Source organism: Colletotrichum gloeosporioides (assembly GCF_011800055.1).
Source record: "Colletotrichum gloeosporioides strain Lc1 chromosome Unknown consensus_17, whole genome shotgun sequence".
NCBI classification, from domain to species: domain Eukaryota; kingdom Fungi; phylum Ascomycota; class Sordariomycetes; order Glomerellales; family Glomerellaceae; genus Colletotrichum; species Colletotrichum gloeosporioides.
The window spans coordinates 613,756-632,068 of NW_025544662.1; the positions used below are offsets into that span (position 1 = coordinate 613,756).

The 18,313-nt window shown below is 52.0% G+C and overlaps 6 protein-coding genes across 6 annotated transcripts; 3 read left to right on the forward strand and 3 right to left on the reverse strand.

The window, feature by feature from the left end:
* Nucleotides 1-614: 614 nt before the first annotated feature.
* On the reverse strand, nt 615-2,193 carry GCG54_00011087 (Beta-glucosidase 1B; the record flags this gene model as incomplete). Its single annotated transcript, XM_045410997.1, is given in 2 exon segments — nt 615-796; nt 816-2,193. The coding sequence occupies 2 exon segments, from the start codon at nt 2,191-2,193 to the stop codon at nt 615-617; spliced, it is 1,560 nt and encodes a 519-aa protein (XP_045268055.1).
* Nucleotides 2,194-2,844: 651 nt separating this feature from the next.
* Nucleotides 2,845-5,616, forward strand: GCG54_00011088 (uncharacterized protein; the record flags this gene model as incomplete). The annotated part of the gene is made up of 2 exons (XM_045410998.1): nt 2,845-4,647; nt 4,711-5,616. 2 exons carry the CDS (start codon nt 2,845-2,847, stop codon nt 5,614-5,616), a joined length of 2,709 nt encoding a protein of 902 aa, XP_045268056.1.
* Nucleotides 5,617-6,677: 1,061 nt separating this feature from the next.
* GCG54_00011089 (uncharacterized protein) lies at nt 6,678-7,307 on the reverse strand (the record flags this gene model as incomplete). The annotated part of the gene is made up of 2 exons (XM_045410999.1): nt 6,678-7,145; nt 7,203-7,307. 2 exons carry the CDS (start codon nt 7,305-7,307, stop codon nt 6,678-6,680), a joined length of 573 nt encoding a protein of 190 aa, XP_045268057.1.
* Nucleotides 7,308-8,957: 1,650 nt separating this feature from the next.
* On the forward strand, nt 8,958-9,846 carry GCG54_00011090 (uncharacterized protein; the record flags this gene model as incomplete). The annotated part of the gene is made up of 2 exons (XM_045411000.1): nt 8,958-9,201; nt 9,299-9,846. The coding sequence occupies 2 exons, from the start codon at nt 8,958-8,960 to the stop codon at nt 9,844-9,846; spliced, it is 792 nt and encodes a 263-aa protein (XP_045268058.1).
* Nucleotides 9,847-10,711: 865 nt separating this feature from the next.
* GCG54_00011091 (uncharacterized protein) lies at nt 10,712-12,285 on the reverse strand (the record flags this gene model as incomplete). Its single annotated transcript, XM_045411001.1, has 2 exons — nt 10,712-11,569; nt 11,626-12,285. 2 exons carry the CDS (start codon nt 12,283-12,285, stop codon nt 10,712-10,714), a joined length of 1,518 nt encoding a protein of 505 aa, XP_045268059.1.
* A 533-nt stretch (nt 12,286-12,818) lies between these two features.
* Nucleotides 12,819-15,225, forward strand: GCG54_00011092 (putative acetyltransferase; the record flags this gene model as incomplete). The annotated part of the gene is made up of 4 exons (XM_045411002.1): nt 12,819-12,991; nt 13,068-13,464; nt 14,337-15,100; nt 15,177-15,225. 4 exons carry the CDS (start codon nt 12,819-12,821, stop codon nt 15,223-15,225), a joined length of 1,383 nt encoding a protein of 460 aa, XP_045268060.1.
* Nucleotides 15,226-18,313: the final 3,088 nt, after the last annotated feature.

Genomic DNA, 18,313 nt, shown 5'->3' on the forward strand with positions numbered 1-18,313 from the left:
TGTCTTAAGGCGTGGCTGACTGCTTAGGTAACCCGAGAAATGTCCCACAATCACCATGACGCCTGGAGATTTGCATCAGTGATAGCCGCAGGCCGATGTTACTTGCCAGCGGTATTAAGGCTTGATTTCTTATTGGTGAAATGAATGCTAGTGATTCTGCGAGAACATAGAGTTTGACGAATCAGCATGGAAGATGACAGTACATCAACAAATTCAGAGCGTTATAGCGCGCTAATTCACCGAAATCGCCTTGGCAGGCATCAGGCAGCAGTATCCACTCATCTCGCGTCTAGAGAAGCTCACGAGGCCCAGAACTTGACATCTAAGCTCTGAAGAGGCTCAGGCCTATTCTGCCTAGTTGTTGAGTCACAACATGTTGATTGATGCTCTCCGGAATACATTCGGGGCGGTGCGACGCGGGCTGAGAATAGCGGCCGCGACCCACCGTTGGGCTCCGTGTCCGGATCGGGACTGGGAAGCGGAGAAGCGGCGCACTCGGACACCGATACCGAGGAGAGACGCAATTCATTGACAGCCCGACCTTTTTAGCCATTCTGGTGGCAAGATATCTGTTAAAGTGAATGTAACTATCGAGCTAATGTAACATGCATGAATCATGAGATGATCTCTCTGCGTCTTCGGAAAGTATCTCTCAAATATAACGCCGACTTTTTCGGTGTTCGCTGCAGTGTATTGAAATCCGTGTGCACGATGCCAAAGCGTGGGCCGAATCCAGCAGACCATTCTGAAAGTAATATCAGCCAAAATTCACTACCGCTAAGGACTATCGAGACGTCTAATGGCGGGAAACTTACCAAAATTGTCCATCAAAGTCCACGCATAATACCCCTCCACGCGCACTCCGTCTTCGTAGATCGCGCGTGAGATGGCGTCGAGATAGAGTCCGAAATAACGTTGGCGAAATCCATCCTCGACCGCAACAGCAACATCATCCTCCCCGGGACAAGGACATCCGTTCTCAGTGATAATCACAGGGAGTTGGTAGCGGTCCCAGACCCAGTTGAGCAGCTTGCGGAAGCCTTCAGGTGCAAGACGCAACCACTGCACACCAGACACTGGCCCTATTTCTACGCCCTGCGCGTTCACTGAAGACTCTTCGATGTTTCCGGTCCAATCATCCTCGGCTGGAGGAGTGGATAAGGCGCGGGCGTACTTGGTTGAGTAGTGGTTCATGCCGTAGAACGCGTTAATAGAAGCTGTCTCCCGGAGTAGATCTTGTTCTTCGCGTGTGAACTTGGGCAGCCGATCGCCAAGATACCGTCTCATGGAGTCTGGGTAATCCTGGCCGAGGAACACTGGATCTCCAAACCAGCCAATGTAAAATTCCATCCGACGTTGCGCCGCGTCTCTATGAACCTGACTCTCAGCGTCAAATGGCTCATAAAAGTGCCCGTTGAGCACGATAGATATAACACCCTTCTGGTCAGACTGGAACTCTTTGTCGTAAATCTGAACGACTGAGACATGGGATATGATGATGCTATGCCCGACTCTCCACGGCTCCCTCTTAGTATCAGAGCCAGTCGCTGCACACCGACCAGGTGCAAGAACACCATTGTGGTGAGCGAAGATCGAGATGATGTACGGCTCGTTGAACGTAACCCATTTCTTCACCCTGTCGCCAAAGCGAGCGAAGCAGATGCGCGCAAAATTCTCAAAATCGGCCTTAAATTCTGCCGTGTCGAGAAAACCTCCATACCGATCATAGAGCTCCTGAGGTAGATCCCAGTGATATAGAGTGACCACTGGCTCAATGTTATGGGCCAGAAGTTTGTCGATGAGCCTGTTGTAGAAAGCAACGCCCTTCTCGTTGACGGCGTCGTTCCGACCTCCTGATGGTATTATGCGAGTCCAGGCCAGGGAAAAGCGGTAGACGTCCACACCAAGGGATGACATAAGGGCCACATCCTCATCCACGCGGTTGTAATGATCGCAGGCAACATCTGCGTTCTGGCCATTGGTTCGCGATGGCTCGAGATGAGTGTAGGTATCCCAGATTGATTTGCCCTTGCCGTCCTGGTCAACAGCGCCTTCGACTTGAAAGGCTGCAGTGGCAGTCCCCCAAGTGAATTCGGCAGGCAGGCGAAGCTCTTCGACTGGCAGGTCATGGCCGGTGGTTTGACTGTAGGCAACCAGATCGCCGGCCTGGAACATGGCGGCTTCGTTCGCCATATTGGCCAATTGGATCAACAAACTTTTGAAAACAAATCAGAACTTGATGTCGGCGGCGAACTGAAACTTGCCATATGAAAGATTTGTTGCTTCAAGCCATGCAGTGAATCTCAACCTGGATCACTAAGTGAAGTGGCATTCATTGTCACTCGCTTCTCTTCGGCCCCGACGCTGACCCGAATGATTCTAAGAAGCAACCATGAGCAGTTTCTTCTTTCCCTTTTACTTCCAAAACAGCATGAATCGGCGGAGGTTAGTGGTTAGGGCGACTTGGCAGTAATGTTCACCCCGTGCTGAGTCCCTCAAGGAGTGGCCCCGCATCAATACGATGTACGTACGAATACGGGTGGATACACCTCCTCAGCTTTAGTGTGACCACCAACCCCTCTTGTTGTCACCTCTCCGTGTTGGATAGCCAGCCCTTCGTGTTGACACAAGTTCTTGGACGCAGGTCGCTCCAAGCTACCCCGAAGTGCTTGAGCTTTATCGCAAAGGGGATATTGACACGGGGATGGTAAGGTCGAGAAGGCGGCCTTTGCTAGCAGATACCGACATTTACATACCATACTGCAAGGCAGATTGTGCGCATTGGCATAATCTGAACATCTTCCAAGCAATATCGGTATATCTTCTTTCGTCCTGCCTCTCATCATGGCTTTTGTGTCCGATATTCAGTTTGAACACTATCACGCACCGAACACCGTTGGGGTTCAAGAGACAACTCCCCGTATCTCTTGGAAGATTCAGAGTGCAACGTTTGAGTTCACTCAGCGATCATACGAAGTTGAGCTGTCGGAACATGTAGCGAATGTCCAGGAACCTCGAGTGACGACAGTCAAAATCGACTCAGCTCAGCGCTCTCTTGTCCCTTGGCCCTTTTCGAAGCCGTTGCAGTCTCGACAAAAGGTCTCTGTCCGCGTTAGGATCTGGGGTCAAGAGGAGACTTGTACCGACTGGAGTGAAGCATCTCATCTTGAAATCGGTCTCCTCAGTCGCGCAGACTGGCACTGCGAGCGCATTGCTGCGCCTTGGGGCCCTGGGACGTCCGCGCCGGATCCCGAGCAACTGTTCCGCAAAGGTTTCGCTGTCAAAGGGCGCGTAGCTCAAGCTCGCTTATACATCACTGCGCAAGGGGTTTACGAAGCAGAGATCAATGGCCGAAGAGTCGGTGATTATTTCCTGGCTCCTGGTTGGACCTCTTACGCCGGAAGACTGCAGTATCAGACCTATGATGTCATTGATCTATTGAACATCGATAGCCCAGAGAATTGCATCGGGGTAAGAGTCGCAGAAGGGTGGTTTTCTGGCAGGATCGGCTTCGAGGGCGGGCATCGCAACATTTGGGGCCCTCATACAGCACTCATTTCGCAACTTGAGATCACGTTCTCCGACGGTCGCGTTGAGTCCATCGGCACTGATAGCTCCTGGCATGTCACCAGGGGCCCTATCAAGCTTGCCGAGCTATACGATGGAGAGAAATATGATGCGACTCTAGAGATCGAGAAATGGTCCAGCCCGGTCACCACTAGAGACTTCGACGTTTCCCGCTGGCAGCCTGTTCTTGTGTTGCCATTCTTACCCGAGTCGACCAAATTAGTCGCTGGATTTGGAGAGCCCGTTAGAAGAGTTGAAGTTCTCAAGCCAGTCGAACAAATCACCACACCTACGGGGAAAACTATCGTCGACTTCGGCCAGAATCTAGTTGGCTATCTTAAGTTGACGAACATCAGCGGCTCACGGGGCCAAATGATCAAGCTTTCGCACGCCGAAGTTCTGGAGCACGGAGAACTTGGCACTCGTCCGTTGAGGATCTGCAAAGCTGTCGACGAGTTTGTTCTCAAGGGCAGCCCTGAGGGTGAACAGTATGAGCCGCGTTTCACCTTTCACGGTTTCAGATACGCCCAGATTGAAGGATGGACTGGGGATCACGATATCATGACTTCCGTTGAGGCAGTTGTGTGCCACACCGATATGAAACCTGTTGGATTGTTCTCATGTTCCGATGAGATGCTCAACAAGCTATATGAGAACATCACCTGGGGCATGCGAGGAAACTTCCTTTCAGTGCCAACTGATTGTCCACAGCGCGACGAGCGGCTCGGCTGGTCTGGCGATCTGGCCTTATTTGCGCCTACCGCCTCTCTCATTTACGACTGTTTTGGAATGTTGAAGAATTGGCTCATCGATGTCGAGTACGACCAAGGTGTCCTTGGCGGTGTTCCTCCAATGGTGAGCCCTAACGCCACATTACCCGATCCCATCTGGTGCAGAAGGGTTCCGTGTGCAATATGGCACGACGTGACCATCCTCGGTCCATGGGCACTGTACCAGGAGACTGGCGACGAGGCCATCTTGGCGCAGCAGTACAACAGTATGTTGACTTGGATGATGGTGTTGCCCAGAAACAAGTCTGGAGCAATCCATCTATGGGATACTTCCGTCTTTCAGCTTGGGGTATGTTTCTGTGAACTCCAGACTTGTGACAACTTGAATTGAAGAATGACTGACTTTGCGAAGGATTGGCTTGATCCAGCGGCACCTCCTGACGCACCTTGGAAATCGCCCACTGATGCCAAGATGGTTGCCAACATGTTCCTTCTTCAAAGTCTGAATCTGATGGCCCGAATTTCCGCAATCTTGGGACACAAAGACAAACAAGCCGAATTCGAGAAAGAAGCCGATGCCGCGAAGTCAGAGTTTCATCAAGAGTATGTCACCCAGAATGGCCGCATCGTATCAGATACGCAAGCAGCATACGCACTGGCGATTTGCCTTGACATTCTCAACCCCCAACAACGAATCACCGCCGGAGCGAGACTTGTTGAACTTGTGAGGAAGAACAACTTCAAGATTGCTACTGGCTTTGCGGGAACTCCCTTTTTGTGTGAAGCCTTATTTTCGACAGGTCATACTCAAGTCGCTTATAGCATGCTACTAGAGAAGGAATGCCCTTCTTGGCTTTATCCTATCACAATGGGCGCAACAACCGTTTGGGAGAGATGGGATTCCATGTTGCCCGATGGGAGCATCAACCCCGGCGAGATGACCTCGTTCAACCACTACGCCTTTGGGGCAATCGCGAAGTTCCTGTACGAGAGGGTGGCGGGACTCCAAAGGCTTGAACCGGGCTGGACTCGCTGTCGGGTGGCGCCGGTGCTCGGGGCCGAATTTATCTATGCATCTGCTGCCCATCTAAGTCGTCATGGTACCGTTTCTTGCTCATGGCGTACTTTGAAGGGAAATGATGAGACAGAAACGCTACAGCTAGAGGTTTCAGTCCCATACGGTGTCACGGTTGAGGTGGTCCTTCCGGGAATAGAAGGGGAGAGAACTGAGGTCGTCGGAGCCGGGGAGTGGAACTTTCGGGCTACGGTCAAGAGAGATTATGAATGGCCGGTTCTGCCTCTGAAGCCCAAGTCATAGCAGATGTAGTTGCATATTGTCGTTAAGAATAATGTATATTACCGTAGTTGTGTCTCGGACCTTGAGATACATGGTCATGAAATAGTTCAGCACCGGCTCTCGGGCTATCCAAATTAATCTCACCTTTCGATTAAACCATAAGAGCTTCCGTTAAGTGGTACCATTTCGTCACCTTCCCGCCCCGTTTTGGAGCAACTACCGGACTCCATCGCATGAGTATTGCATTTAACCTGTCGGAAACTGCCGAGGTCTGAAGCTTCCTTGGCGTTCAAGCATTTTGGCGAACAGGCTTCAAGGGCATAAATGCTGAAAAGTTCTGTTGGCCCCATATAGTAGGTAACTCGCGAATTCGCCCGAGCGCATGCACGTCTCCCAACGTCTCATTTATGCAAGCTTGATATCAGAGTCCAAATCACTGACAGAGAAGAATCGGGGAAGGCTTTGGCCAACAAGAGGCCTGTTTGATGTCGGAGGGAGAACTTAACGTCAGAAAACGTGGTACTTTGGGCAAACGTAAGACTTTGAGAGAACTCTTGGGTCGACGTTTGGATATTTAGGGTTCGGATTGAATTGAGTTTTTCATGCAGATGCGCACTCGCACTTTGACACTGACAGGTCTGGTGTCCAATAGGACCAAAGCCAAAGCTTAAATGAGAGATGATCCTTTGAATGATATGCACTCTTACCGAGATAGTCTTGCCCACAACGTCAGATGACATTTACACACGATCTCTGTAGGGGAGAAAGTAAGGAGCAAAGGGCGAAGCACTCGGCGTCGCTGTATATTCATTAGAGTCGCCTGTCAGCATAGACAATTGCATTTGAAATGTTCGTATTGAAAAGTGCTGAGAGAGCGCTGCTCTCGGGATATCAACTACAAAGTCCTCGAAAAACAAAGACAACGTAGACCATCCAAAATCTGTTGTTGCTGGTATCGTATGTATTTGTGGAAGAGCAAGACCCCGGCTCGCTCTTGTCGCGTAAGTTTTGAAACCCCCATCCCAAATCCCAGTAAATCAAAGTACGCACCGTGAACGAAAAGAAAAACATGGAAATCGTTCTCAAGAGACCTGTCCGTGCGGATCGCATTGGTCCACTTCTTCCTCTTGATCCGGGCTTTCAGTCCTGTTTGCACCAGGTTTGACCTTTCGATATTTCCATTTACTGATTGCCCGCTTCGGACTCATCGCCTTCTTGAACTTCGTCCAAGTTCCCTCTCGCTTCGGTCCCGGAGGCAGCTCGTACTCCCCGTCTTCGAACGGGTTCTCGTCCCGGAAGGGATCTCCTTCGGGAGACTCATTCAGTTGTCTGAAATCCTCGCTGAAGGGGTTGCTGTCGGAATACGAGTAGTCATCATCGTCAAAAGGGCTCGCCGTGCGTCGGCGGAAGGTGGGGCTGCGAAGGGACGGCGTTGCCGACCGTGGGAGCCAGGAAAATCTGCGTTGGGCATCGGGGACGGGAGGTGTGGGTTCTGGTATGATTGTCGTAGTCATCGCGGTGTTGATGGTGTGTCTCCTGGTGTTGGGCGGCTAAGACGGCGAAAGAGTCAGCTTGAGCGCGCAGGAAATGGGTCAGACATTGCTCACAGTCGCGCACATCTGTGCCTCTGAAAAGGCAGTGCTTTTCTCGTCGATATCCATGGCTGTTCCTCTCGTCTTTTCGTCCGGGTCGCAGAGGTAACCGTCCAGCATTTCAGCCTTTCGCAGAGAGGAAGCTTCGGTGTTGCGCTCGGCGACGCGATTTCACAATCAAAGTGACCGTTTCCGTTCTTTTCTCAGTGCACCTGGCACGTTTGGATCGTTTTTCGCCTCTTATGTCACAATCGCTCGGCCTTGGTGGAACGAAAGCTGGGGGCGGGGGATCCGGGGCGCGAGCGGGTACGGCCAGCCACATATATGTATGCCCGACAAGACGGTTGTTTCACGGATTGACGAGTCATTGATCTCATGTAGGCCTGGCTTCCTGGTTTGTTTGGCATTTTCATTCGATGTCAGGTGCTTTAAACAGCATATTTGATGGGTCTGCATCGCCATTCCTTCCAAGGGATAGAGAGAGGGGTAAAGCCTGGCCCAACCGCTCGTTTCCCCTCACTTCAGACATGAGACGCAAAAAAGGGCGGTTGATGCACATTGGAACGGGACTGGGCCTTCTCGATCGTGGATCCGTCGTCTCTCGTTCCATGCACTGCACGTGTGATTGGTGGGAGATGGTTCTCGAAGGGTTCGACATCGTAGGAAAATCCATGTTGAAGGCGGTGTTGGCAACGGACGGTGTGCGCGGAAGAGATCCATTTCAGCCGTTGCATCCGGGATGGCCCCCATCGGGACCGGAGGCGATCAGTCAGTCCAAGCGGGGCCGCCCACCCCGACACACATGGGGAACCCGTCCAGAAAGCTTGTGGTGGCGGGCATCTGTCGATCCGTATGCGCTGGCAGATGTGGCTCCCGCGTTCGCATACGTCTTTGCAACTGGGGGAACTGGGGCCATCGTGGCATATGATACTGCTTCTTCCAGTCTCTTTTTTCGAATCTTGTCCCAGGCCCCGTGTTCGCATGAACAACTCTAAACCGGCTCTGCATGTTATCGAAGATGCACAGCCACGTTTTGACCGAAACTCCAGCTCGGATTCCGTCCCTCCATTACGAAACTGACGTCTCCGGAGGATTCGAGTATCCAGAAGAGGAAACATGCCTCGACATAAGCATCATGCAAGGCGGGTATGTTTGCGATAAGGTCGATCGATCATGCATAGAGCGGTAAGACAGGCGTGTCCACCTGCATCTGCCCTATGACTCTAGATGGCAAATCAACTGTCGAATTATGTAGCAACCCCGGCTCTTCCGATCTTGCAGCGCTGTCTGTGCGCTGACTTATCCCACTTCAAGAAGCGGTGGCGAGTGATCACGGGCCTGTTTTTGTACGTGCGGATTCACCACTCAACAACAAACTAGTGGATTTTAGCATGTCGCTTGACTGATCGCTTGCTTTTGGGCATCCGTTATGCCCATCTCACAGTCCACTGACCGAGCAACAGCAGGGACATGCAAAAAATTCGACGACGCTCCCCGGTCGTTCCGGAAATTAGCGGCGATCATGGGTCAGCCTCATCCAGGACCCCTTTTTTTGTTAAAAGAAAAAAGGCTGCCGAACCCTGGAACCCACCATCATCGAAGCCCTCCTTTCTGTCTTTAGTGATATTCTTCCACACCAACTATCCGATTTCAGAAAGCATGGTTTGCTGAACGACGCGTCCTGGTTCGACGATATCGAAACATCTTCTTTTTCTTGACTTTTCGAACAAGATCTGGGCCGGGGCCTGAAACTTTGGACCAACAGACAACATGCGATTTTGGAAACAGACAGTGGAGGAGAGTTCGGAGCAGAAGGCATCGCAGGGGAATGCTGTCGAGGAAAGTGGAGGACGCGCGAGCGACGTCGAGACCGCCATACAGAATCGGCCAAATAGCCACCACGAGAAACAGCCCACCTTGAGATTCACGGCTCATCAGGCGTTCTACATTTTTGGGCTTGACGGTGTCGGCGCCGCTATTTTCTCTGGGGGCATAAACTTTGGCATAGCCTATGGTGAGTTCATGTTCAGCCCACAATCCCCGACCTGCTCGGATTTCCACCAGCAGAAGTGATGGACAACTTGAATAGCCAGCTAACGATCGACTTGCAGGCATGTACTCATTCCAAAACTTGGCAACACACCCTATCCGCCTGTTCCAGCTGCCCAACACCCTCGCTGGAGATGCAGTGGTCACCATCCTCGTCCAAACTATGATTACGTGGTTCATCGAGCTTATTCTTGTCGAGCACGATTTGAAGAACGGCGCCATCCGTCCCATTGGCTTTTACAGGGAGCCTGTTCGTCCTCTTTGGCGATGGCTCATGCTTTTGGCTCCGATCGAAGATGGTGGGCAAGTTGTTCCGGCACGCTCCAAGAAGTGGCCCGCGTTCCTGGTCGATCAGTTCATTCGCATCGGCCTGATCTTTGTCGTGTCATTTTTCTTGCTGTGGGCGCCTTCCGTTGGCATCTTGGCCGCCATTGGCAAGCGAGGAACAGGCAGTGACTGGGACTGGTATTTCCAAAGGCAATGGGCTCCGCAAATTTTCAAGGGCGTCCTCGGAGGTCTGCTCGCTCTTTTGACGACGCCCGTGATGGCGTCCTTCTGGCTGGTCAGAGAAGGATGGCGACTCAGAAGAGGGGAGCCGATTATGGAGTGATTCATGGGTAATCCCAGGCGAGCCCAACAGCAACGGAAATAGTCTTTTGGCTTCAACAGGCATGAGCTGTCACCACATCCGTACCCCGCAACACCACACCGCCGGTTCTGGATGATTTACCCGGCATGGATACCGATGAAGACACCGATAGATGTGAGGGATGCTGTTTGCCATGGGGGGGGGGGGGGGGGGGGGGGGGGGTGCGGGATAGATGCGCCGGGTTCGGATTTCACACCGCGTGTGCGGGGCTCCAGAGGCCTCCTTTTTTGGTGGAATCTACGCAGGTTATGAGCGACTCAACGACATGGTTTCGCCGGCACGGTCCGGTCAATGAGTGGACGACACGATGGATTATGCGCAATTCGAATTGAGAACGATATACCCGCGATGCTTATACGTCATTCGGCTACATGAAAACAGACTCAAAAAGGCTGTGCTTTTGTTATCACATGTGTTGCATTATGTCAAAAAGCCGATTTTAATATTTAGTACGCTAATATTGTCTGTTTTAACATTTGCGAAATGAAGCATTCTTATCCAAAGCGCATGAAATTATCTGGATTTGACTGTTGAGCGTTGGAAAACTTGATTACCATATGGTTTGGTCGGGCTGAGGGATAGTGATTATGAGACCAGCAAAGAACAAGAGGACGTTTTCTACCTATGGATGTTTACTACTCTCTCTGACTGAGAAAAAGCTTCCTTACAGTAGTTCTATACGCGAGAACTTCTGAAGTTGTAAGCAGCACACATGGGTGACTCTTCAGTAACATGTGCCCGTAGATAGAGCGATGCTTCAATTGTTCTTAGGTCACTTGAGGATCTGAATGGCTTCCTGTTCCTGAAATCATATTGATCTCTGTTACTATAATAATACTATTGGCACATCAAAGTGCCGCCTCGCAGCATTTGGGATGCAGCGTGAGGTGTTACATGCGCATTGAATTGCACTTGGAGACTGTTCTTCCCTGCATTCGTGATCGCATGGCACATCCTCTTTCCATCTCTGGGACAAGAACTCAGCGCTTCTGCTCACAATGTCGGACCTCCACGAAGTCTCATGCATTTTTCTCAATCTCCCTCCAATGTCTCGACGGTGAACCGCCATCACTGAGCAAAGGCCAATGACAACCAGTGGCCAGCACAATATATTGTTTGCCGGAGAGTCGGATGGGAGACGGCTGAGCTCGACAACAAACCGCCTTACGAGGAGCTGTATTTCTAACGAGCGATGGCTGAGTGTTGGCGTAAGAAGCAGCTTGATATACGCAAGACAGGCGAGCCGGTACAACTCGGAAGTTGTGTCTTCGTGTGTTTTTGCGGCACCGGGTTCTACATCGGTTGATAGGCTTAGAAGTTGGCTTTCGAAGTTTCGAAGCTCGACAGACACAAGGTAAGGCACTGTCGAAACTAAGGAGGTGTTTTTGATAAGAACAGCAACTTTCAGAATGGTTGAGAAGATTTCGCGGCATCGATGTACTAGCAAGGTTCCGTGAAACCCCTTGCCCCAAACAGTAGGAGAGTTGAAAATATGAGATGCCAAGTCAAGTTTAAGCTCTCGACCGTGAGAGAATGATATCAAGGCAGCAAAGTAGCAGAATATCTCAATAGTGATTGCTCGCAAAGGAGAATCTGTCTTCGCGTCTCGACAACTGCCATAACACAGAGCTGCCACTGCATTGACATGGGGTATGAGCCTATCACTATGAGTGTAGTTGACAGCCTACGCATGGTTAGTAATTCTAGTTGCGAGTTTACTATCCGGAAGCTGAGTCTCACCTCATGAACACAGAGGAGGATGATTGCAAGTACTATGTCGTCTCCCGGACAGGCTTCATGACCATCGCTGAGATGCGATGGAACGGCAGAATTTTCAGATCGATCATTCTGCTTATTCAGAGCTGCGTGGATTCCAGCCACAGCCTGACCGTAGAAGCCATGCGTAAGGCCGAGCAAGTTAGAACTCGCCGGCTCATACTTGCACATGTCGCCCGCAGCCAAAGCCAGGATGCAATTGAGAACGACAGGATTCCGAATCGCAACCGGGATGATGAGTCCCAAATACTCTTCGCTTTTTTCGCCACCGCTCGCCGAGAGCCAACGGGGACTCTTTGCGCGGAAATGTGACATAAGTCGATCCTGTACAGATGCCGGCGGGAGCGCGAACACGGTGATCAGGGAGCGCATCTCTGACTGGACCGTAAAGTCTTTGTTGAATGCATGGCGGCGGCGAGCGATCTGCTGGCTACAGCGTTTGGGAGGCTGCCAGTCGCAGGAGAGCCCTCTTTTGATGCATGAGGTACAGCGTGGGTGGGTTTCGTCACATTTTTTCTTGCGTTGGCGGCATTGCTGGCAGCCGGTCTTTGACCGTCGACATGGCGTATCAGATACTCCTGACGGGCTTTCTGAGTTTTGAGCCGATATCTGGTGGTTGTCCATGCTAAATAAGCGGTTGTGCTGGACTTGTGACCCCCACGCCGGAGAAGTTGTGTCTTGCTGATGAGAAACTCGGTGGGCCCTCAGTGACAGCCCGTCTTTGGGAGCCGGGGTCCACAGGGGCGTAGGGGCTGGTCTACTGAGAGACGCCAGAATAGGAAGTCAGAAATTTGGACTTGACTGATTGATGCAGCCAGTAATTGTGGATGTAGCCGAGGTCGGCTGGTACGAAGCAACAAGAACACAAATTTGCGTTGTTTACGGAAACACTCCTCACAGAGGCTTCGGATAAAGCGAAAGGAAAGTTGTCGGGTTGGTCCGGTACGTACCGGCGCATAGTTAAAGCTGAAAAAGGACTAGCTCGAGGGCCACAGTCTCCCCTGCTGCATTTGTAAGTGTTCTGAGAGGTCTTCACATGAAGCTTAAGAACTGAGTCTTTTCCCCAAGCTTCTCTAGTAAAGATTCCTTTCGGTCTTGAATTATTTCCCAGGGCTTTTTGTAGGTTTTTGTTTCCCGACAGACAAATCGATTTCACGATGGTCCCCAATGTCGACGAGGCCGATAACCTTGCCCGCATGGAGCGGGGCGAACTGTACTATGCTTTCACCCCCAATCTTGTCGCAGCCAGGAGACGTTGTGGCGAGGCAGTTGGCCGGTTCAATAGAGCAGGCGATTTGACCAGGCGTGAAATAGCACAGCATTGGAAAGAGTGCGTGGCGAGCATCTTCCTTTTCCTTTACCCATCCTTCCCTTGAGGGCCTTATTGAATAACAACAACTGGGCAGGATTACGAATGACGACACGCCTCTCCCTGCCCCAGGCGCCTCGACTGAGGAAGACGACCAAATATTGCAGAGTTATCCCTGGATTGAGAGGCCCATCAATATCGATTATGGAACAAACATCAAAGTTGGCGTGAACGTCTTCATCAACTTCAACTGCACCATCATCGATACGTGCCTGGTGTCGATTGGGTCCCGAACCATGTTTGGCCCGAATGTCTCCCTCTACAGCGGGACTCACCCACTGGACCCAGACCTACGGGATGGCACGAATGGCCCGGAATATGGAAAGCCTGTCACGATCGGAGATGACTGCTGGCTGGCAGGAAACGTCATCATCCTTCCCGGAGTGACGATCGGCAATGGCTGTGTAGTGGGAGCAGGAAGCGTGGTGACCAAGGTAAGCTCATCATGAGGAGGCAGCGGTTCATGTTGACTAGGACTAACATTTCCAAGGACGTCCCACCTTACCATGTAGTTGCTGGAAACCCTGCTAGAGTTCTGAGAAAAATTGAGAGGAAAGGAAAATAGACTAGATTTAAACTGTTGTCATTATGGCAGTCACCTTGCGCGTCCTGCGGCCCCCCAGATGACGACTAATGCGAAAGCCAGCCAGCACGTTTCCCAAATCGAGTAAAATGTTTTGTCTATCCGTAGCGAGAAACAAAAGTGCGGAAATCCATCCGGATACGCGTCAGAAAAGACCGAACCACGGGGATTACTGTAATTCTTCAAGCCCACAGACACGATAGGTAAAATTGCAGCATTCAGGTATAGCCCGGTTGCTGCACACCAAATGACGAGGGTGACTGGCGTGCCAAGCTGGCGGAAATGCAACTTCGGAAATAAGTCCACATTCAAGACCTAATAAGCGGGGTATGGATTGGTATAATAAGCTGGCTCTGTGCTATCAGTCATGCCTCTGTTGCTGCTTCGGTCTCACAGCTCATCCGCCCGTCTTCCTTCCTCGCAACCCAATTCACTGGCATCCTCTGACACGATGCCTTCAGAAACACAAAGCGTCGAGCTCCAGGACGTCACTCAACACCCAGCAATTACTACAGATGACACTTCCGCTCACTCCTTGCCGCCTGCAGATAAGGGCACGTCTGCCTGGACGTTTCTGTTCGGCTCCTTCATTGTCGAGGCTGTCTTATGGGGAATGCGACCCTTGGTCATTAGAACGGGCCACTTTGCTAACACATCTGCACAGGATTCCCACTGTCATACGGCGTATTCCAGGACTACTACACTAAACACCCAAGTTTCCAGCAAGACTCCAATATCGCCGTGATCGGCACCGTAGCGACGAGTGTCTACTTCCTAGGCGGCCCGATAGCGACACCACTCGTGGCGCGCTTTCAGGCGTGGCAGCGGCACATGATTGTCGTCGGCTGGCTGGGCTGCTGCGTCTCACTGGCTGTGGCATCGTTCATGTCATCAGTGCCCGGCTTAATTGCCACGCAAGGCGTCCTTTATGGCTTCGCGTTTACCCTGCTGTACTACCCCGTCCTACGCATGCTGAATGAGTGGTTCGTCCATCGACGGGGGTTCGCCTTTGGTATAATGTCGACTGGCGCTGGCTGCAGTGGTGTCGGCTTGCCCTTTCTTCTGGAGTGGCTACTGGCGAAGTACGGTTATCAGACGACGCTGCGGGCAATGGCGGTCGTTCAATTCATTACGGTTTTGCCGGTGATACCGCTCCTCAAGGGGCGCTTGCCAGTTTCCAGACAAGGCACGCTTCGCAAAGACGACTTTGGGTTCTTGAAGAAGCCGCTGTTCTACTGCTTCGCGTTCGTCAACCTCCTCGAAGCTCTGGGATACTACATCCCATTCCTTTACTTGCCAACGTACGCAACGTCCTTAGGCCTCTCCGGGACGACGGGCGCGTTGATACTGGCCGCGAACAACCTCGCCATGATATTTGGCCAGCTCGCCCTCGGCTACGTCTCGGATCGGGTCAAGAACGTGCTCACCCTGGTATTCGCATCCTCCTTCTCGGCTGCCGTGGCCAGCTTTACGATCTGGGGCTACGGGTCATCGCTGGCATCTCTTCTAGTCTTTTCGATCATCTTCGGACTGGCGACGGGCGGCTTTCCTTGTTTATGGCAGAGGTTCGGGTCCGTGTTATCTGATGATCCCGGGCCGGTCTACGCGTTGATGGCTTTTGGGAAAGGGCTCGGGAACATCCTCATCGGTCCCATCTCTGCGGCGCTCATGGCGGGCAGAGTGAATAAGAGCGAATATGGGCTTGGCCACTTCCAGCCGTTGATCATCTTTCTTGGGTCGACGATGTTGTGTTCGTCGTTGGGAGCTTTGGTCTGGCCGCTGTGTCGTAGAGGTGATGGCCGTTGATTCCTCGAGGAGCGGTCTGATGATGGGGAGGTTGATTGTGGCATGGAAAATCCATTGTCATGCCTAGCCTGTTAGTAGATAGGATACAATAGACAACCCCAGCTTCATCCCGCATCGGCGTTGTTTGAAGGATGTCAATTGTTGAAATCCAAGTGCACGCTCAACGCCTACTGAAACGAAAAAAGAAAAACGAGCAGCTGGAAAAAAACAAAAAAAGAATAGGTCCTGGAGGGGTTTTAACCCTCTGAGTTGCCTCATGCCTGAATCGAACAGGCGATCTCCTCATTACTAGTGAGGCGCTATACCACTTAGCCAATGAGGCTGCTGGGGCGATTGGACACTTGTTGCTTGCAGACGACCGGCACCAATGGGAATATGATCCATAGGATTGGCGACATGCGCGAGATGAGGGCTTGCTGTCCCACTTTGTTTTTGAAGATGGGGCTAGCGTTTTGATGTAGCGGTCGGGGACGAGTCTTGCTGATATCAGCATGTCCTTTCAGAAATGGGGAATGTCTCTGATGTTAATCATATTAGGCTTGGATAGTTCTCAGCAAGCTAGGAATCAGACGTAGCAGACCGTAGAGTCCCATTGGGTGCACGCATAGGCTTCTCCAATTTAAATCAAGAAACCGAGAGGTTGATTGACCAGCTCGAGAACAACTGCCGAGCCACATTATATCATACCAACCATCATGCTCAAATCAAAACGCATAACACCAGACAATTTGTACTTTGTGGTGCTTCCGGTCATCAATCAACACCTTTTTTTGTAAGAATCTGTCACCCCTGCATGGGCGACGAACCAACGGCACCGATTGAGTGGAAGCCGCCGTGCCATTCCCGCAGATCTCCCCGCATTCTCAGCGGTCGGATTCCCGCCACTAGCGGTTTTGCTTCGACGGGACTGGCGGAAATCACGACGTGCCCGTCTCCACGCTGGCGGGAATCGGGATTGGAATCAGAGTACATAATAGCAGTGTTTGGGCCGTGGGCTGCGAATCGAGAATGATTTCCAAAGTTTTCGACGACCAAATCGAGTTTTGCGTGGGTGCATGCTTCTGCACGCTTTCATCGTGTCTTTTGAATGAAGCTATACGATTTATGCCGATGTCTTTTGAGGAAACCCGCCGGGCAATACACCATCTCCGACGCAAGCGACCTTAGGCCGAAGTGAACCACCGAGATTTTTCCATGTCATCATATGCAATTCCGCTCCATGGGCTTCGTTGTCTTTGAGTGTCCTCTCGGCTGTATTCTCACGAGGTCCGGGCAGATTAGATGTTTGCCTGCACGAGGACATGGATTTATCTGTAACTCGACCATGGCCTTAGCATTCGACAGGAATTGGTGTCGTCAGGCGGCTGCATAAGAAGGAATCTGGCTTTCTGGTTCGATTTCTTCGGCAGCCTACGGAGAACTGCCTCAGTATATCATATGCGAGTTCCCGCAGATTCGAGATCACGTGCGGTGTCATTAGAGAGACCTGTTTCGTACACGTCGTAAAAAGTCAGTTCTTTCCAGATGTCCTTTATAGGCAGCTAACTTACAGTTCACTCAGAGACCAGGTTTCGTCCGAGACAATTGTTATCCAACTGTTCATCACCTAGCCTCTCGACGGCCTGATGACCTCGGCTTTCGGTCGATCCCCAAGACGGGCGCAAGCTAATGCGATGCGTTCATACTGGAGTTGCAACCTCGAGCGCGAGGAAAACCAGCAGACTGATGTATGAAGAGCTTGGGGAAGACAGCGCATTATCACATGCAATGCTTCGGCCGAAAGTCTGAAGCCAAGTCTGTTGTTTTTAACCACAGAGGTCGCACCCAAGGCCAGTTATGGAAGCCCGAGGACACCACCATGGCCAAGAATAGCAGGCAGAACGATGGAGTGGCGTCATATCTGGAGAGAAGAAGCTGAAACTTGCAGCTGCATCGCTCTAGATATGCGCTCAGGTTGCATCGATCCGGAGCGCGTCACGGAGTGGTTCACTAGTTTTCCGCGTGGCAAGACGAGAGATTGTAAGGTTGCGGGAGCACCCGTCTGGGGTCAGGAACACGGCCCTTCGGAGACGACGGAGACGATGCGGAATCAGCGGTTTGAGACATGCAGAGGCTTTCGTCTGCTGCTGCATGAGGTCCGTCAACTTGAGCGAGTTCCCCCATCGATGCGTCCTGGAGCAGGCCTGGGATGACAGGAACAAGAAGATCGGCGGGCATTTCGGACGAACCAGGATAGTCTACTGGCGCGGCGCAACCCTCCACCAGCGAAAGTTAGGCTTCGGGACCCCTCATTTCGACAGTCTCCTGGAGGACTCGGGGGTGGGCTCAGAGCTTGATTGGGCGGAGGTGTGTCCAAGACTGGCAAAGTCGCATTCACTCATACCGAGTTGATCAAACTGAACCAACGATGGACGGGCCATGAATCCGGAGAGTTATGCGGGCGCGGTATTGCAGGTACGGGGAGCGTGACATTGAACCACTGGATGTGCAGTTCAGGATCAGGAGCTTTTTGGGGGGGACACTCGTGGAGGGCATCGGCCAGAAGAAAGCCTTCGGCTCGTCGCTCCGCAAATCCATCGGGGACCCACCTGCGGGCTAGCCGGATCCGGCTAGACGGAGCCTCCGTGCGGCCCAGGCATGCGGAGAAGCCCCATATGTGAGGGGCGTCCATCGTTAGCCGAGCCACTGGGGACGCTCCAATGGGGGTTGAAAAGCGGGGGAAAGAGGCCGTACTGGGCCAGTGCCAATTTGCCCGCTGCAGGAGTGGCCTGGCCTGCACCTGCCTGGGGGGAGGAGGGAAAGAGGGAAGGAAGGAGCTAGGAAACGAGCGTGTGACTTGCTGTTTTTGATCGCCTTATTCCGAACGTCGACTCCAACGGCCGTTGCTGCTCAAA